Source organism: Equus asinus, chromosome 12, assembly GCF_041296235.1.
Source record: "Equus asinus isolate D_3611 breed Donkey chromosome 12, EquAss-T2T_v2, whole genome shotgun sequence".
NCBI lineage: Eukaryota > Metazoa > Chordata > Mammalia > Perissodactyla > Equidae > Equus > Equus asinus.
In genome coordinates, this window is record NC_091801.1 from 22,855,697 (window position 1) to 22,875,017 (window position 19,321).

At 35.6% G+C, this 19,321-nt stretch overlaps 1 protein-coding gene across 24 annotated transcripts in view; it reads left to right on the forward strand.

Annotated features, from left to right (window-relative positions):
- The window catches only part of ASPH (aspartate beta-hydroxylase), a 208,407-nt gene that overhangs the window by 35,161 nt on the left and 153,925 nt on the right, over nt 1-19,321 (forward strand). For 10 of the 24 annotated variants that reach the window (XM_044780223.2, XM_070481188.1, XM_070481190.1 and 7 more), the window contains exons 2-3: nt 1,660-1,809; nt 4,762-4,830. In XM_044780223.2, the coding sequence (XP_044636158.1) occupies nt 1,660-1,809; nt 4,762-4,830 (219 nt within the window). Of the gene's footprint in view, nt 1-1,659; nt 1,810-3,312; nt 3,358-4,761; nt 4,831-17,338; nt 17,384-19,321 lie in introns of all 24 variants that reach the window. The other 14 variants (XM_070481184.1, XM_070481187.1, XM_070481185.1 and 11 more) reach the window with 5 other exon arrangements.

Sequence of the window (19,321 nt, forward strand, 5' to 3'; positions counted from 1 at the left end):
TTGAATGTGTGTATACACACACTCTCTCTCAGATCGATTTAGTTTTTATGACTCCTTTTGAAAAGTTGATCTAGTGGTTAGTTTAAAAAATGTGTATATCTTTTTAACAAGAAGAATTTCATTTCATTTTTTCTTTTAGAAGAATTGGGAGTGTGTTCTTGACTTGAGCCACTGGAAAACTGCTACCAGTATTCTGTAATTAGAAATGGATTTAGTAGTCAGAAAGCAGGTTCTAGGTTAAAGCTAGTGAGGTTTTTTGAAATCATGTAGTTTGGCCCACTCATATGGGTCCAGCAACTCGGGACCACAGAAGTCAGGATTTATTCCTACCTCCACTCAACTTGTGCTGGTGACTTTGGGTGAATCATTTAATCTTTTCTCTATAAAACAGAGATGATTATTCCTGCCCTTCCCCCCACCGGTTCTCAACCAGGCACTGCCCCTATAGGGGACACTTGGAAATGTTTGGGGGTGTTTTTGTTTGTTGTAATCACTTTGAGCTACTTACCTTTGAGACCAGAGGAAACCAGGGATGCCAGCTGCCCTGCAGTGTGAGGAACAGTGCACAGGATGAAGAATTGTCCTGTATAAACATCTAGAAACGCCCTCTGGAGAAACACTGGCAAGACCATTGTGAGACTCACGTGCAGCTGTGCATGCGGAAGCAACTTGAAAGAGATGACACATGTCAACAGTAGAAGACAGTGTCCTACTTTTTACCTGTTGATAATCTTTTCCTTTTCTCAAAGGGTGTTTTGGGATATGACGTATCTTTTTAATTTATTAATATTCATATAATTTTTATTATATTCCTTTTTAAGAGAAATTTGAATATTATGGTCCTTCCTTTTAAGGACAGTGTTGACCATTTTCTGTTAATATCACTTGACTCTCATTATTCTTGTTTATTTTGGGCTGTAGGAAGAATATTTCCAGAAGACTGTGCAGTGTATTAAACATATCCAATGTGATAAATGATACTTTTGGTGGACAGCAGTTTACAAAGCTGTTTCCTGCATTGAGACCAATTGTGGCTGAGCCTTTTCCTGTTTCCATAGGTCCCAGTGGATCTTGTAAAGGAGGAGGACTGAGTTAGTGGACTGTTTTGTTTCTCTTCTTCCCTGACCTCTCTTTCCTATAAATAGTTTCCTTCCTTCTGTCTCTCTCTGGCTAAGAATATGGAGTGATTTTTGGGGGAGATATTTTCAGTGGCAGTTAACAAAGTTTTTAAGATTCCACAGAAACTAAATGGGACAGAGAAAAGGATTTGGCTGCATTTCTATATGATTTCCTTAAGTTGTTGATATACTCTGAACTTTGAAGGAGGTTATATTTAGGTAGGTAGCATAGAGAACTAACAAGGAAGAAATATATATATTCTATGAATATTTGTTGTTAGCCCATCAGTAGTTTCTTTCTTTTATTACTTTGAAGTTAAGATTTTACTGTGGTGTTGTCTTAAGCAGAAGCTTTTCCTTTTTCAGAATCATTATTTTGTGTAACATGTTTTGAGAATTTAAGTGAAAACTGTTTTTGAAAGGATTTACCATTTGTAAATACTGTCAAATTGCTGGAGCAGTAATTCAGCGAAGAGAGGTGTTCAATAAAGCGATTCCTTCTTATATAATGAGATTATATATCTGTTTTATTTTTAAACAGAGACAAAGCATGGAGGACACAAGAATGGGAAGAAAGGAGGACTTTCTGGAAGTTCATTTTTCACGTGGTTTATGGTCATTGCCTTGCTGGGAGTTTGGACATCAGTAGCCGTTGTCTGGTTTGATCTTGTTGATTATGAGGAAGTTTTAGGTAAGAATTTTGATATCATTTCTTATGTGAATTTGTAAAAGCATAAATGAAATCCTTTAGTAATCTTAAAGGTTTATCATCATCTTTTTGGTACCGTTAATTTCTGTAGCCTTTCACTGGTTCTCTACCTTGGAATAGTGACTTTTCAACTTCTTTGAACATGATCTGTAGTAAAAAGAAAATAGGCTTCATGTTGTTTGTATATCACACAGAAAAGTTTTATCAGACAGTAGTTATTCTCACTACGCACAATACTCTATAATTCTATTCCATTTTGTTACGTTATGAATTTTAAAAATATTGGTCACAAGCCAGTGAATTTATTTAAGGGCACATTAATGGATCATAAACACACAAATCGCAAACCCTGCCTTAAGAGCATTTCAAAGCGCACTCCTGTTTGTCTTTGTTGGAATCAGTGTGTGTAGGGGTGTGTGTGTGTAAGTGCTGGGATATGGGTGTGTGGATGTTAGTGTGTGTGTCTAGGTGCTGTGACTGTGTGTGTAAATGCTGGGATGGCGGGTGTGGATGTCAGTGTGTTTCTAGGTGTTTAGTATAAGGGTGTGTGTGTGTATAGGTGTGGTCTGTATGCTGTTCTCAGGAAGTTGCTATGTTATTCTCAGATAGTTGTCCTCCTTTTTCCTTTTCTCTCCCCATAATCATTGCAATTTTTTGTGATTTTTTTTTTTACATTAGTGATTCTTTACCATTTTTGGAGTCATACTCCTTTTTCTTTTTCACTTCACCAAGTCTTTTTTTAAATTTTGAGGTAGAATTCGCATAACATGAAATTCAATGTTGTAAATACTTGAAAATGCACAGTTCACTGGTTTTTAATATATTCATCATTTTATGCTATCATCATCGTTATCTGATTCCAGAACATTTCCATCATCCTGCCCACCAGAGCACCCAGTCCCCCTCTCCTGGCCAACGCTAGTACACTTTCTGTATCTATGGATTTGCCTATTTGGGATATTTCATATAATTGGAATCATACAGTATGCGGCCTTTTGTGTCTCCCTTTTTGCTCTTAGCATAATGTTTTCAAGGTTCAGTACTTATTCCATTTTAAGACTGAATAATATTCCACTGTATGGGTATGCCACATTTTGCTTATCCGTTTATCAGCGGTAGACATTTGGGTTGTTTCGACTTTTTGGCTATTGTGAGTCAATGGCCTTCCCCTTTAGTAATGCAGTGAGAGAGGTGGCCCTGTCACTATGAACAATGCACATTCTCTCTGGGTACAGTGTTGCACAGAAAACCCCCTCCTTCCATCGACCCTCCTGTACTTCTTTACTTGTTAGGTTATAGCCTCTTTCTGAGGAGAAAGAGGCAAAGAATAACAAAACACGCTTACCAAACCTTTGAGTAGATCTGTGCTTTTGTTGACTTACAGTGAGACGTTGCTAGAGAAAGTCTGTGAAACAAAAGAAGAGATTTAAAGTGTTTGTACCTTTAAGCACAAGTAACAATTTTCATGTTTTTACATGCATGCAGCCAAAGCAAAGGACTTCCGTTATAACTTCTCAGAGGTGCTTCAAGGTAGGCTGTTGGAGATGCGCCTTAAGTATACTCTTGGTAGTCTCTGAAGCCTCCTCCTCCTCCTCCTAGTTTACTTAGCGTCTGCATTAGAGAATGTAAGTGGTAGGACCGATTTCCCCTTTCAAGTCTGTCAGAAAGTATGGTATTTTCTATCTTTTTAATGTTCTTTGAGCTCTGTGCTATGTATACCTTTGACCTGCAGGTCAATGCTTTTCATTTGATATTTTCTTGGCAATAGAAATAACTTCCTTCTCCATTGTTATTATTACTATCATTTGTAATGTGTGTGTGCTTTCTAGGCTAGACTTTTAGACAGCAAGTTAACTATCTTCCTACGTAGAACCAGGGCTCTGGGAGGGTGAAGAATACTCATAGCTACTCTACTCCAAAAGTCGCCTGCTTTTATGCAATGTTTTAATTTACATTTTATTAAAGAAGTGGTGACAGTGATGCCACATGGTTTTTTATACTACTTTATTTGTGAATCTTGTTTAAAATATTGCTGTACATTATTGTGTCTCTTCACAACCATAGTCCAATGATGAATTATAAATCATGTTGATTTTAGGATTTTTTTAGGGAATCGAATATATTTGACTCATATTTGAATGCTAAACGTAACAGCACTCCTAGATGATAAAGCTTTATTAAAGCCTTAAAATATGTATTTACTGTTCTTGAAGAGGAAAGGCTGTGGTGATAGTGTCTTCTCAGCTCATCTGTTTTAAGCCTTATATTTTTTCTGAGTAGTAGATGGCCAGTGCTAAAGTTTTTAAGTAGACAACTGCAAATTTTCCTTTGTAATTTCAAGAAGCCAGTTTTATATACTTTATTTCCAGAACAGTTTTTTTTTAAGGTTGATTCATGATACTTCTGTTGTAAATCATTAGTGTAAAATATAAAATTAATTGTCCTCTTATTTTAGTGTTATACTCAATGTTAATGATTTCTATTTAGTCTTTATTTGAGGCTTGGTAGGTGTTCTTTTTGTTTTGAATATTGATGGTGTGAAGAACTTTCATAGTTTAGAAACATTACATTTCACATAACTGTTAGAATTGGATCAATGTTGTTTCTTATATATGTTGAAAATTTCATCTAAAGTATTTTTAGCAGTACAATAAAAAAATTATTCTGAAATGATTAAATTTAAACCTTTAAAGAAAATGTTATCTCAGTTATATTTCTTAGATTTGTTAGGTGGATGTTTCCTGACTGTAAGTGAATTGCTCTCGTTTTTAGGTAAGATATTCATTTAGCACTGTTTCTCAGGATTAAAGGAGGAAAGAATTTGCGTTGATTGGTAACATTTATGGCTGATGTTCAGGAGTGCAATAAGTGGTAATACCTTATTAAATTTGTTTCCCTTTTGTTCCCATATCCATCTTTGCTCCTCTCTTGTAGGAAAACTAGGAATCTACGATGCCGATGGTGATGGAGATTTTGATGTGGATGATGCCAAAGTTTTATTAGGCAAGTACACATTTTATTTTTTGTTAGTGGTGGGAAAATGCTGGAGACAAGAATATTTTTGCTTTAATAATATGCCGATCATATACATTTTATGGAAGGTATTTTCCCATGTGAAACATATATTTCATTCTTGTTGAGATGTTAAATGGTGTAGTTATTTTTCCATAGATACTGACATTTCAGTTTACTTTTATAAATGGATAAGTATATAGCTCTTGCACAGATATTTTTAATCAGTATATTTCATATGTGTCTTCAGACTCAAAGCACTTCATATTCTGAACTTAATATTTGAACATATAGCTAATGTCCTAGTCTGTTTTCAGAAATGGTAATTACAGCCATTCTTTAGCATCATTTGAAATAATTCACTTCCATTTGAAAATGTAAATTTCTAAAGGCTTACATAAAAATGTCCTATGCATATTTGAAAGGTACCATTAAAATATGAATTAGTAGTCTTTGGCCTGTTTCTTCATTTTGGAAATCTTGGACCCTTCTCTTTCTATTATCAGAATTGTCCTTATCATTGAAATGGTTCTTCTAATAAATAAAGATGTGATATTCCTTCATTTGTTTTAAAATGCTGTCTTACTAGAAAGAATAGTGATAATTTTAATATGCAAATTTTGTATACTCTGGTTTGGTGAGTTATTTATTTCTGCTTGTTAAAATGATACTTCTTTTGCTTTAGTATATAGCATAATATGTATTAAAACTTTTTATATTAAATTCTTTAGAAAAATAATTGAATATGATGTGGTATTATACACCAAGTTTTGTAGAATAATAGCACAAAGAAATTCTTCCTAGTCACACAATTTTGTGTATATTTTACGGTTGTGAAAAAATGAGACGATGCCGCATCTGTAACCAATGAAACTTTTCAGTAGATTAATAGCAGTAAGTTCTAAATATGAAAAAAAAGGTTTTAGTTGTGATTATATGTAATAAAGCTTCTTAATTTTCATGTTAGTGTATGTTTTCTCATTACTACTCAGTGGGAATTATGTTTGCTACTTAGCAGTGGAAGCTTGCTATCCATGACACTTCTTTCCCCATCTTAGCCTTAATAGAATTTTGTATGTAATTCTGTCATTCCATATCTAAATTTGAGTTTCTATAAATGTAGTAAATCCTCAGAAGTCTATAATCCTAGGCATGTGAAAGAAAGGAAATTATATAGAAATTATATCAGAATGATGCTAATTTGCTTGCCCTTAAGTGATTTATTACTCCATTATATTACTTTACTTTAAATGTTGGATTCTGCCTAGTGAAGCTTTTTGTATTAAAGATAACTTCATGTGGGCCAAGTTGCCTTATTTTTAGAAATAATATTGCTCCTCATCTACTATATTTTGTTGATTTTTTGGGGGAGAGGGGCTTAAAATCTGCTATCTGGTCTGTCAGCTAGGAAATGCCAACTATTAAAAATTAGAACATGTTATTTCTTCTGTAGAATACACAGATTTCTATAGCAAACTTATATTAATAACTTGATTTTTAGTATGGTATTTTAGATTTTAAAAATTTATTCCCCTTAAGGTTTTTAAGCAACATTAAGAGTTTAATTAATTGTAATTTAGAAGGGCCATTGCCATTTGCAGGAAAACGCACAAATGGTATGGGCAAATCTTAATTTGTTCCTTTTACAAAAATTGTATACTTGGAAGTCGAACCAAATTTGCTGAATCTGAGAGTTCATTTTGGTAATTTGATTGCTAAATGCACAAAGGCTAAGAGAAAGTATTTTACCATATATATGTACTGACTCACAGCTGACTTGTTGCTTTAGGAAGCATGAAACAAACTGAAAATAAATTGTCAGGCTCACTTATGTCCTCTCACCTCATTTCATTTCTGTAGTGTTTGAATTCTCTGCATGAAATCTAACCTTGACTGGAATTGAATTTTATGGCTGAAGTTCTTTTCTAGTTTGTGAGGTTATTGTAGCTTCATTGTGGCTCTGTTACTGGCAGGTGGTTCTAAGAAGCTGGTGAAGTTTTGTAGATCAGAGACATTAGTGGGCTCTGTATGTTCAGGGAGAGGTTATGGGTGGAGCAGATTCAGCGAGTGTATACCAAAAAAGAAGCCACGCTTTTCTGGGTTCATTCTCATTGGAGAGGCAGCTCAAGGGGAAGGGTTTTGGATTAAGGCAGAGGGAGTCCAAAGGGAAGGATGAGAGTAGAAAGTCAGACATCGAGGAGAGCTTGGCATGGTAGGTGTTGTAAGTTATGTTGAATTTTTGCAGATTTGGCATTTATTTCATTAGTACGTCTTTCTGGTTTCTTAAATCTGCATATATCCAAATCTTACCAATTTGAGGAAATGTATACCTTCATGTTTACATTTCTTTTACATTTTAAGGTATGAGTTTTCTTGTGAAATGTAAAGAGAGAATGAAATATGTGTGAGTAAATCAAGATCGATAGCCATCATTAATTTTATTATTTCATTATTTCTGGCCATGGCCCTTACGATACACTTTGCAAATATTCTAAGTCTGTTCTAGTTTATGTAGCTTCCTACTTTTGTGGCCAAATTATCTAAAGTATCTTTGATTTTGGTTTTGATTATTGAAAACTACGTTGTTTGAAAATATATTCTTTGAAAACTTGTTTCCCAAATAAAATCAACAGGAAAATGATGTGAGGACTAAATGCCAAGAGTAGCATCATCTTAGAGTAACGCCACCTCAGAACTACACGGTTATCCTTTTGTCCTATGACTAGCACCTAGCTGGCACCATACCAGATATGGCTGGGGAACAAAAGGAAAGCCAGTCAACAGTTCCTAGAGCTTTGACAAATATTTGCAGACCAGACGGTGCATGAGTGAGTGGAAGGGAGAGGACTGGACCTTGCCCGGTGTAAGGCATTCACACCTGCTCTGTGGGTTGGCCCACTCTTAGAGGTGGAGAAGGAATTGTATATCCAAAATATTTTCTTTTCCTCTTTGGACTAGTGTTTTCTCTTAAGAACCATAGGAAGATTTCATGGTTGGGTAAATACTTTCATTCAAATACTTTTGCATATTTGTCATACACATCAGCTGTCATACTGAAGGGCGGTAAAGTTTTATATTTTATATTCGATGCTTGGGAGTACTCATATTGGAAAATGGAGAAAAATAAAAATATTTATTCTCAATGTACAGCTATAGTGTTTTAAGGCAGGAAGAAGAAACAGTGTTATTCCCACAGAGCCTTGGGTCGGGGGAGTGCAGTTCTCCTGTGTTCACAGCACTTGTCAAGTGTTAAATTCAGGGAAAAAGCATTCTGGGTTTGTCAAACATAACTTAAATACCAACTACACTTTGTGTTTTTTTACCCCCTAATATGTGAAGAATGGCATGATGCAGTTCTTCTATGGACTAAAGTGGGGAAAATTCACTGTAATATTTGATATTTATACTAGTTGTCTTATTGTCCTGTACCTGCCAGTCTTGACTGCTGGTAGTTGTGCTGCGTGGAGACATTCTGTGTTGCCAAAGCCTGAAATACTGCCTTAGTGGTTATAATCTGAAAAGCTCTAAAGTCACGAATGTTTGCATTTCTTACAGCCAGAACCTTCCACCCGTTATTCTCAAGGGTGGAGTTATGGGTCTTGCTGCGTAGATTGGGGCAGTATTAGCGAACTTGAATGCCTAGAGAAGCCAGGAGAACTTTCCTGCCTGTTTTTTCACAGGAAAAAAACAAATGATAAAAACAATATGCGCTTTGCTTTCTTTTCGTCCCGGGGGCCTGTTTTGGGAACAGGACTGAAAACGAGAGTCAGGGTCTTTGCCATAGAAATGACTTTCATGGGCTGGTGGGGAGAGAGCTTTGAAGTGTTCCTATTGCAGATGACTCGCTAAGGCCTGATCACATTTCATATTGGTAGGCAGAATTAATTATTATTAATAGCTGACTCTTATTGGCCAGAGTTATAGGACCATGAGTCAGTAGCCAGAGCATTATAGAGCTAACGTATTTTATAATGTTAAATTTTGAGTTATCTGAATTACGTAATTTGAGTACATTTCTACCCATCTATGGAGGCTATGAACAGTAATCCTGCTATTTATATTAATTCCAGAGTTTCTTACATTAACTCCAGGTCCTATGGGGAAAAGTTTGAGGAAATGAACCTGTCTATTTTCAGTGAATGTGTATTGATATATGTAAATGTTTGTATAATCAACTCTCGATAATATCTGGTTGGTAAATGGGCAAACCTGGAGGTTGTCAGAAATATCTGTCTTTTTACCCTCGTACTGCTTTCGTTCACTCTTCCCATTGCCAGTCGTCAGTCGATTTTGGCTGATACAATTTGTGTTTTTCAGCTTTGGATTCTCTAATGAGAGAAAGGCAAACCTGGTTAGAGGCTGGTAGGAATGGTAAGGCTTGGTCAAACTGTGCCTTTCCTTGAGCACATATGATTGAGAGTTGATTGTAAGGTGTGCATCTTAGTTGATTTCTTTATTTCTCAAAATATCTTTTCTGTAAACTTCTGTGAGCATGATGCACACCCTTTTTGAGATCACTCTTCCTCAGCTGCTTTTTCTGCCTAACTGCTCTCCTTATTTTCTCTTTCTCTCTTCCTTTATTCTTATGTAGGCCTGACCAAAGATGGCAGTAATGAAAATATTGATTCCCTTGAGGAAGTCCTTAATATTTTAGCAGAGGAAAGTTCAGATTGGTTTTATGGTTTCCTCTCATTTCTCTATGATATAATGACTCCTTTTGAAATGCTAGAAGAAGAAGAAGAAGAAAGCGAAACCACAGATGGTGTTGATGGTACGTCACAGAATGAAGGGGTTCAGGGAAAGACTTGTGTCATTTTGGATTTACATAACCAGTAACTTTGATTCAGGGACTGAAGTCATTGGCTTAAGAAAACCCGAAGCAGTCTCCTTTTTCTTACTTTCCTTTGCTCACCCAGGGCTTAAACATGCAGTGGGGCAGCTGTGATGTATAATACAAGGCAACCACGTGATCTTCCCCCCAGTACAGCTCCTAGCTTGTTGCTTGCTCAGCTCTCCCACGTCTAGTGAAGAAAGTAGTGTTCTTGGTTCTTGTAGTAGCGGCACAAGGTGCATTGAGAATGATCTCCTTGGTGGTATAATTTGTTTCTGTATTGTTTTGTTTCAATTTATGTATTCACTGAACTAAATTTAGAAACTTAATAGCAAATTGTTTTGTGATTAACCCTTGATGCTTGTCTTTCTAACACACTATTGATTAAAATGATTATAATGGACTTTATTATAAAAATATTTCTAGCATGATTCACAAATGCTTCTCTGTTGATCTTTAACATGACTGATGTGTGAAATGATGGCTCTTAAAAAAGCTGATTTTTTCTTTTGTAATTTAAGTTAACTGATTTGTCAGATAGTTTAATACAAATTTCAATAGAAAATTCTGTATTAATGGTGCTTTTAAAATAATTTGAAAATAACTCCTTGTTTTTGCCTTAGGATAGTTAAATTACTGTATTCAGATAGTAGTATGTCTGAATATTTCTGTCTATGAAAGCAAAATTTATTTTTAATTTAATTTTCAAATACACATCCAGAGAATAATTTGTATTTTTTTTAAAGTAGGTGTATTACACAAGAGGGAAAATGTGAATATGTATCTTAAGTAATGTTGTACAGATTAAAATTATTCATCCTAAATAATAGTCTTTTTCCATTTTTTTCCTGTATTACTTTATTAATTGGCTATCAACTTTGGCTTAGGTATAATATGATTTTTAGATTTATAAGTTAAATTTATTAAAGTGGTAATTCTTTTTAGGAGAATAAGTTCTTTCCATTAGAAAACCTTAAAAACACCTTTGAATCAATTCATTTAAAATGTTTGCTTCAGTAACAGCAAAAGCAATTGTATTGTCATCTGTAACATGCATTTCTTAAAATGAGATTTCATCCATTTCCTCCCTCATGAAGCTCTTACAGCTTGAAATTGATAAGACCTAAGCCCTCTGGTTTCTGTTACCTCTTAGGGCGGGGCGTTTCATGTTTTTAAATCTCTTTGAGTTTCTATGAAACTTAGCTTTGGTTCTTCATTGAGCTTAAAATTCGGAAACGTTTGCATTTTTTAACATTTTGCTTAACTGTAATAATTTCTATACTTTTCAAATATTCATTCTTTATTTTTTTCACGTTTAATCAAATTGCTTTCAGTAAGTGAATTATTCACCCATTTTTTTCAGAGAAGAATATGACAAATTTGGTTTCGTCGTTAGAAATCACTCTTGTGGGCTAGGCACATGATAGCCTGAAAGTAGAAGTGTCAAATCGGAACGCAGGGAGCACGTCAGCTGCCCCCTCTCCTCGCTGTTTACGTGTCTTAGGGAGAACCGTCCATTTTCTAATCTTAGGGGGAAAAAGCATTATTCTAAAGCTACTTTTGGAAATAGATGTGCCTCTTGCACAGTGGACGCTGGTCTCCTAAAGATTAAATGGCTGTTAAAGTCCAGTTTGTCTTTCGCTAATTATTCAGGAAAAATGCTTCATTCTGTTAATGTTTCTGACAGTCAAAAGCTTCGATTTTGAAATGTTAATATTCTGGAACAAATGGATATGATTTAATAATGTTCTTCCTGAAAGTTTATGCAACCTCCGTCTGCAGTTTTTGATTCTTCCTCTGTGAATACGGGTACTGGGAAGTTCATGAGGTTTAACTTCACAAGCAGTGTTAGGTCTCACTCTCAGTGAAGTTCACTTCGCCAAATGTCTGAGACGCACTTTGTAATGTAGTCTTCTGTTTTAATGCTACTAACTCTAGATGTTTGATCAGTTTATGAGAACTAAATAATTAAATCTGGGTGTTAAAAATGGAATCATTAACTTCTCATCAGGCTCTGTTTTTTTGGTCATGATACTAATGCACGTTTTATGTACAGAAATTAATTATGCTTTCAGGATGTGAGAGAATGATTAGCTGTTTATTTAGTACTCCCTATTTGTTTAGTATTTAGGTTGTAAGATAATAAATAGACATTTATTTAGTAATCAGCCCTTTTGAAAAGCCTCTGATGCAGGTAAAATCCAGTAGCTGGTGAACCCCTGACTTCTGTGACTTCCTTCAACTTGTGCCTAAGGCTTTTTTTGGTGAAAGAAAATAAAGTTGTTTGCAAAACTGGTGTAGAGTATTTTGAAGCTGATCAAAATTACTTCACCTAAATTTTATTTGTTATATATAATTCTTATTTTTCTAAGGATTTGTTGTGTAATTTTCTGTTTCATGATATATATTTTTTCCTAGCTTACATCTTTTAAACTTAGCAAGTTACTTACAAAGGCACAATTGTATTCTGTACATTTGAGTATTTATTTATAGTTACAGAATTTTAAGTTGTGCTATATTTACTCTGCTTTTCTAATTTTGAACAACCAAAGGAACTTTGCGGAATACGCTGTGTACTCAGATGTGGTGCTGTCTCTTCAGAGCTGCCCTTGCTGCCTCAGACGGACGCACTGCCGTTTGTCCGGTTAAGAAGGCACTGCATTCTCTGGAGTTTGGTGCAAAAACAAAGCAGTGGCACTGGGGATTTCTTTCCTGCACTCTGGCTTCTTTCAGCTCTTGTTTTCCCTGGGACATGAGTGGTGGATGTAAGTGAGTTGAAGAAGCGTCTTCTAGGTGCTGAGGCCCAGCTGCCAGCTTGCTGCCTGTGGGAATCATGCAGATGCCTCGGAGGTAATGGAATGCCGGATGATCCTGCTGTTTTCATCTTGTACTGGAGTCTTTATTCTAGAAATTACCTCCGTCTTACAGAGCTGTATCCAGACATGAAAGAACTTTTTTTCTGTTGAAATTCTGGTTTGTTTTTATTTACAGTCAGTTAGAATGAACAAAATGTTTCCTTGTCTATCCTAATGTTTATAACTTTGGAAAATTATCAAAAAGCAGCTATAGGCATAGATAGTTAATTTGATCCCTTGGCAGTTACACCTTTTGGGGACTGATATTCAGTGACTCTTTCTAGATAAGATTCTCATCTGTAAAACAAGTTTTCTGCAATTTGGGCTGTGGAATTTTCTTTGATCACAATGCGTATTTGGAGCGCTTTTATGAAATCTAGTGACTCAGACTTTATTATCACAAGTTGATTGATGGAACAATATGCTGAATTCTCTGCCTCTCTTATTTGTTGAGAAAACCATGTAATACATAGGAGTGGATATTGACTAGCTTCTGAACTCCTGGAAGTTAGGAACCAGGTCTTAGGCTTCATTCGAATCCCACCTCAAAGCTGAGCCTAACATGTAATATTTATTAAGTATTTTGTGGGGTCAGTTCTTATGAATGAGAACCTCAGGAGTTACCCATTGCAAAATAAAACACTGAAGGTTTTCTTTTTTTTTTTTTTTGAAAACCAGCTTTAATAAGTGAAAAAATTGTTGGGCATATTTTTTTCAAGAGAAATGACATTTTGAAGTTTATGCAAGAAACTGACCTGTGCTATCGGAGGTCTTCAGGTGACCTTTCCAATGTCTCAGTTGTATTTGAGTCTGCATTTTTTCTTCATCCAAACCCTCAGTCTCTGGATGTAGCCTCTTCTAACCTTGTGGCCTTTCAATTCTCTTATGTTCTAATTTTCCTTTCCCCACTTATCATAGAGCGTTGAAGGTTTGTAGCTTCCTTTTTTCAAAAATGTCTCTGATAATATTGTTATATCATTTATTTAAAAATAGAAGAATTGGTGTAGTGTCCTGACAAACATTTTACCAAGACTAGACATCCATTCTAGAGCAACAGACTGCCTAGCTCAGAGAACCTTTACTTAGGCATTCGGGGCCTCTTTTTGCTCTCTGGAGTCTATTAATGTCGAAATAAATTATGATGTTTCAGTATGGAAAGGAAGAAGATGAGAAGCTGAGACTGAAAGTGACTCATTGGTCTCACCAGACTATGGGCGTGACTGAAATGACCTCAGTATGAGTGATACCCAGGCTACCAATTCTGTGGCCAACTCTGAAAGTCTTCAGTAGCTGCTGGGATTTCTGTAATGGACCCAGTATCCTGACGTTAAGTTTGTTGCATGTGGCGGAACCACAGGTCATACAGTTGGCCTAATGATTCAACACTTTAATTTCATACAGAACGTTTCATTTTGAAAATGTGTATGGAATAGTGGCCCTGAGGCAGTTTCCAAAATAACGTTAATTTCCTTTAGGCAACTCCCTCATGCTCTAAGGGAAGAATATAAGACCATCTTTTTCAAATTTCTGTATAAAAATTCCCAAATAGTCCACAGAACTGTTAACACTGATCACCTTAAAAACCATTAGAATAAATGTACAGGGCAAAAAGGAGGTAAATGACACAGCGATGAGTGATTTTTGCCATTCTCTTGGACTCTAACCACATCCTGATGCTTCTTTGATAACTCCCTTCAGTTGGAATATATTCTATCAATAAAAACAACTTTTATCCAAGTGGATTATAGAATACCAAGATGCTTCCTTTTCAGGCTCTAATGATATAATTTTCTCCATACTACTTGGAAATTATTTGTAAGGAGTTATTCTATTGTCAAGAATTTTATTATTTGATGGAATTGTTCCCTTTTTACCCCTTGAGCATTGGCTATGGTAACAGAGAGGAGGAGAAAAGTAAGGCACACTTGTTGATTTTTCACACTGTAGGAAGAGTCCACCGTAGTTACAAATGATAAGAATTTAATTCCGAGTAGAATTCGGAATTATGTGAAAGCAAAGTCTTACATACTTGCCTTGTGGTTTTCTCTGAGGCCACTTCTCTCTTGTGCCCACACTTGTTTATTTCCTCTGCATGCTGTCGCCAAACCTGGACCACCGCTGGGCTTCACGTTGTTGGGAAAAGACCTATTCTCAATTTACCTGACTCAAACCTCTGTGAGGTGCTCTCTTCTCTGTGACAGAGTTGTTATTCTCTTTAGTACGTATTCAAAACCTTTTCTACACTCTTCCATCTTTCAGGGTCATTTTGTTTTTCTGTAGAGGTGTTTTTGCTTTCTGCTTTACCAAGATAGTTACCTCTGGCTTGGGTTCCATTATCTTCATCTCCTACACTTTACAACATTTCTTTACGCTGAGAATTTTCTTGAGTCATTTCCTCTCTCATTGGTCATTTTTGCAGATGTTTCATCTTCTGGTTTCCAAAGCTAGCCTATTCCCTTGTGTCTGCACCTGCTCCTTCTGGCCACATCATTTCTCCCCTCTCTCGCTAACTCAGTTTTTTTTTCCTGTAGACAAGCCAGTGCTTCCTCTAGCCTTCAAAACATACAGACACAGATAAAGTCCTTCAAACCCTTATTCCTTTTCTCCCCTATCAGAATCTTGGGAAATTCCACATATGATCAGTTTCTTCTAAGGAGGTAAGAGAGACCCTCATGAGCACCCTGGGTTTTTGCTCACCTTTCTCTTCACCTGTGTTTTCTCATTGTAATGTGACCGCCTCTTCTATGCTTGTAAAACTGTAATCTGAAGAACCTTACAAGACGTTTAGTAACTAATGTAATTCAGTAGTGTCCTCATCCTGAACTGTTGTTCATGCCTTCTTTCCCAAAACTGCTCTTTTGACTTTTAGAAGGTTTTGACTATATATGTCATAACAGTGGGAGTCAGGGGTTGGTAGTCCCATTCCCTCCCCTCTGCTTTGAATTGGAAAATCTGGGTCTGCATTTGGAGAACATGCAGGAATCAAGAGGGGACATTAGCATCACTAAAAGTGCATTTTAATGCTTTATTATGTCTGATTTCTTGTGCTCTTTGGATAATACCCATGTGTCTAAGAGTTGGTATTACAAGAATAAGTTTGATATTTTATTCTGAAATAAACTTTAGTGGGGAGTGGTCCAAGATAGCTTTCAGTATTACAGTATCGGCATGCTGTTTTTAATAGAGTTTAGGAAAGAATCAGGTTTTGTCTCTGAAAAGTGTCATACACACACACTGATTATGGTATATATGTGTATCAAGTAATTGGACAGATATAGATAGCCATGTGGAACAGTTAATTCACATTTCTTTTTTTATATAGTCAGTAGTAAGACAGACTTACACCTTTTTTCTCAGAATAATGATGGTGATATTTCAATCAAAATAAATTGCCATTCTCAAATGGACTATCTCATTTGATGGAAACAAATTACTATGAGTAGAGAAAGGGAAAGGAATTTAGGAATGGAGGATGATTTGAACAATATAAGAGAATAGGCGTGAAAACATCTCATACTGAATGTGGGGGTGTGGTTACGGTGTTGAGAAACATATAGAGTGAGTTCTACAGTTTCCAGCAGGAATAGCATAAAAGGGTTTGGGGGCTTTCTTGAGACAACACAGTAGACCTTAGTTGTTGAGTGACAGATTGTACATGGTGCTGTCCCTACAAGAAATGAGCAGTAATCACCGTACCTCCCACCCTAATATGCCTAGGGGGTGAATTGGCAACTTGGAATGCCATTTTGGAAAGTTTGCTGATAAATGAGTATAAAATAGCATTTGTGTGACCAGGCGATAGATTTGGGAACATCAGTTGACTGGGATGCTAAGCACAGCCACATTCGAATGGGAGGGTACTGATAGGTGGATGGTATTGAAGTTTGTTAGAAGGTTAAAAATAAACCCATCATCACAATTTTTCATTTGCCAAGAGAGAAAATAGAAAGCCCTTGCAAAGTTTTCTAGATGAAGAGTAAAAAAGTAAAGACACTTATGTAATAGTGTAATTCTTATCTGCTTGTGTAATCTTTTTTTTTTTTGAGGAAGATTAGGCCTGAGTTAACATCTGCCAATCTTCCTCTTTTTGCTGAGGAAGACTGGCCCTGAGCTAACATCCATGCCCATCTTCCTCTAATTTATATGTGGGATGCCTATCACAGCATGGCTTGACAAGCAGTGCCTAGGTCTGCACCCAGGATCCGAGCCGGCGAACCCTGAGCCGCCAAAGTGGAACATGCGAACTTAACTGCTGTGCCACTAGGCTGGCCTCTTGTGTAATTTCTTTTATAAAGAAAGTTTGAAACTATGGGGGGAAAAAAGCAATGATTGTTCAAAGAGTAAAGATTAAACTTTTGTCAAAATATGCTGTCCTTTTTTGGATGGCCGTGGTGATTGAGTGGGGAAGTGAAGTCTCCAGGTCCTTTCCACCCTGTAGTTTGTGACGATCATCTGTGTCCGAGCAGAAGCCCAGTGCCTATCCAGGTGCCACTGAGATGGACGCCGTTTCCGGTGGTGATTAGGCATTTCTAAAGCCTACGAGTCTTTCAGGTCTAAGGCAGATTGTGAAGTTGACTTAGTCATAGGCTGATTACAATGTGTTTTTCTGTTATAGTTAAGGAAAGTAAGGTTCTAAAATGACATACAAATGATAGATATTTGTATGTTGAAGGAGTGTATTTTTTTAAATGGTGAATTTAAGGAACTTAATTTGTTTCATAGATGCATCGATTTTAACTATTTTATAGATACTTAATTTTTAATTCCATTAATATTTTCTTTTTATAATCTGTTTTCATCTTGTAAATACCAGCAGAAGGACCTGGTGGGGTAGCCAAGAGAAAAGCTAAGGCTAAAGGTATTTTATGTTTTTTAAATTAGCCTTGAGTGAATCAAGTTGAATGCTTGAAAATGCATGCCATTTTCTAGATATGTGATGTAAATGCAGCTACTAATGCTAAACATTGTTGCTTTCTGGTTTTGGTGCACCTTTGGTCATAAGTCGTTTTATCAAAACTTTATTAAAGAATTTTCTGCCTCAGGCCTATAATTTTAAGTAATTTCTTTTTCGTTATCAAAACTTTGGAAGAGTCTTTAAATTAAGACTATATATTATAACAGTATCATGATATTGTTATATCTAAATTTACATATACACATCCTACCTTCCAACCTAAAATCTTTCTTAGCTTGAATCTTTCAGTTACTATTGGAAAAAAAGATGAATTCATTCATGATTTCATTTCTCTGAAAGCTCTGATGACGCTCTGTCTTAGAGCACGATAATAGCTTGGGTGATCAAAGTCGGAGTTTTCAGTAAAATGAAAACTTAGACTTATAATCTGGAACACTGTGTTATGTTGGTGTAGAATTTGCCGTTTGATATTTTAATTCTTTAAAAAGTACTGTATCTGTGAACCATTCTGTGTAGGCTGACAGCTTATTATTACAGCCTTAGTTTATATCCCAGTGGTTTTTCTTGTTCACGTGTAGAGATTTAGGGAGTGGGGCATAGGGAAAGTGCATGTTTTTCTATATAAACTTGTAATAGTCTTTTGTGTTGAAATGCTTGGCCTATTGTTGCTAGTTTGTTTTTGGAAAACATTAACAGGTGAGACTTTCATTATGTTTTCTGCACTGTTTTGTGATTTGTATTTTAACTTTAAGATTAGGAAATTTTAATATTTTAACTTTGTATCCCACCTGAATAATTCCTGGGAAGAAAATAGAATTTTCACCATTTTATTTTTCCATAAAAAATTATGAAATAAATGGCCAATAAAGTATAATTTTACTTCTTGATCTAGAGAGGGAAATTAAACTATTGAATGAGAGTTTTCGTATTTGAGAAACATTGCACAAGCATTCTGCTCTTGTTCTGTCATTGTGTGCTGCTCTGTGAATAGCACTGAAATAGAATGAGGACTCCATTGGTTCATTCTGTGTGAATGCTATTCTGTATTTTTATAAGGTTTTAATAAGATTTTCGGGAAGTATTGAATAACGTTTTGTGCTATGTGAGTTTTACATGATTTTGATGGGCAAAAACATCTTTGACATTTTATTAAAGAAATCTTTCATTTTCTTTGTTTCTGCTTAAATACTACATTATACAGTAAACATCTTGCTTCTCTTATGATTTCCTAATGAGAGGGTAAGAAGGTGAAATTCAAACATTTTGCTAGCAGCTCTATTAAACTTTATGTAAAACAAGTCTAAAACAGCGTGTCACGTGAGATTTGAAATTACCTGTATATTGCATTAATTACTCTCTCCCCTCTGAGCATGGACAACATATATGTTGGCTTGAGTGGCCCTACATAAATTAACAGAAAACATGCTTAAAGGAATACTGATTTCATAGTGTTGAATATAAGCAGAAAAAAATGTACTTATCATTTTAGACACTATAGATAATGAATTTAAAACTGCGTACTCATGGAAATTGTTTTTAAGTTAAGAAAAACTAAGTCAATTAAATGGTGTTTAATTTTTTTGGTGCATTATACTTGCTTTCAGGGATGGTAAGCACAAATATTTTAAAGACGTAATTTTTTGTTAGAGCTAAACAAGTTTTAATTATCTTTGTACAAATACTTGCAAATTATGGAAAATTGTTCTTACGTTGCCAGTGTTCCTTTAATTATGTTGTTATAGTTGTGAAATGTGAGTTGTTAACACTGTGTAAAATACTTCCTTTATGGATGGATGCATTTTAATAATATTGCATGTTAACCTTGTTTTAAGACAAATCGTACCATATTTCAAGCTGGAAAAATATGATGCAAGTTTCTAG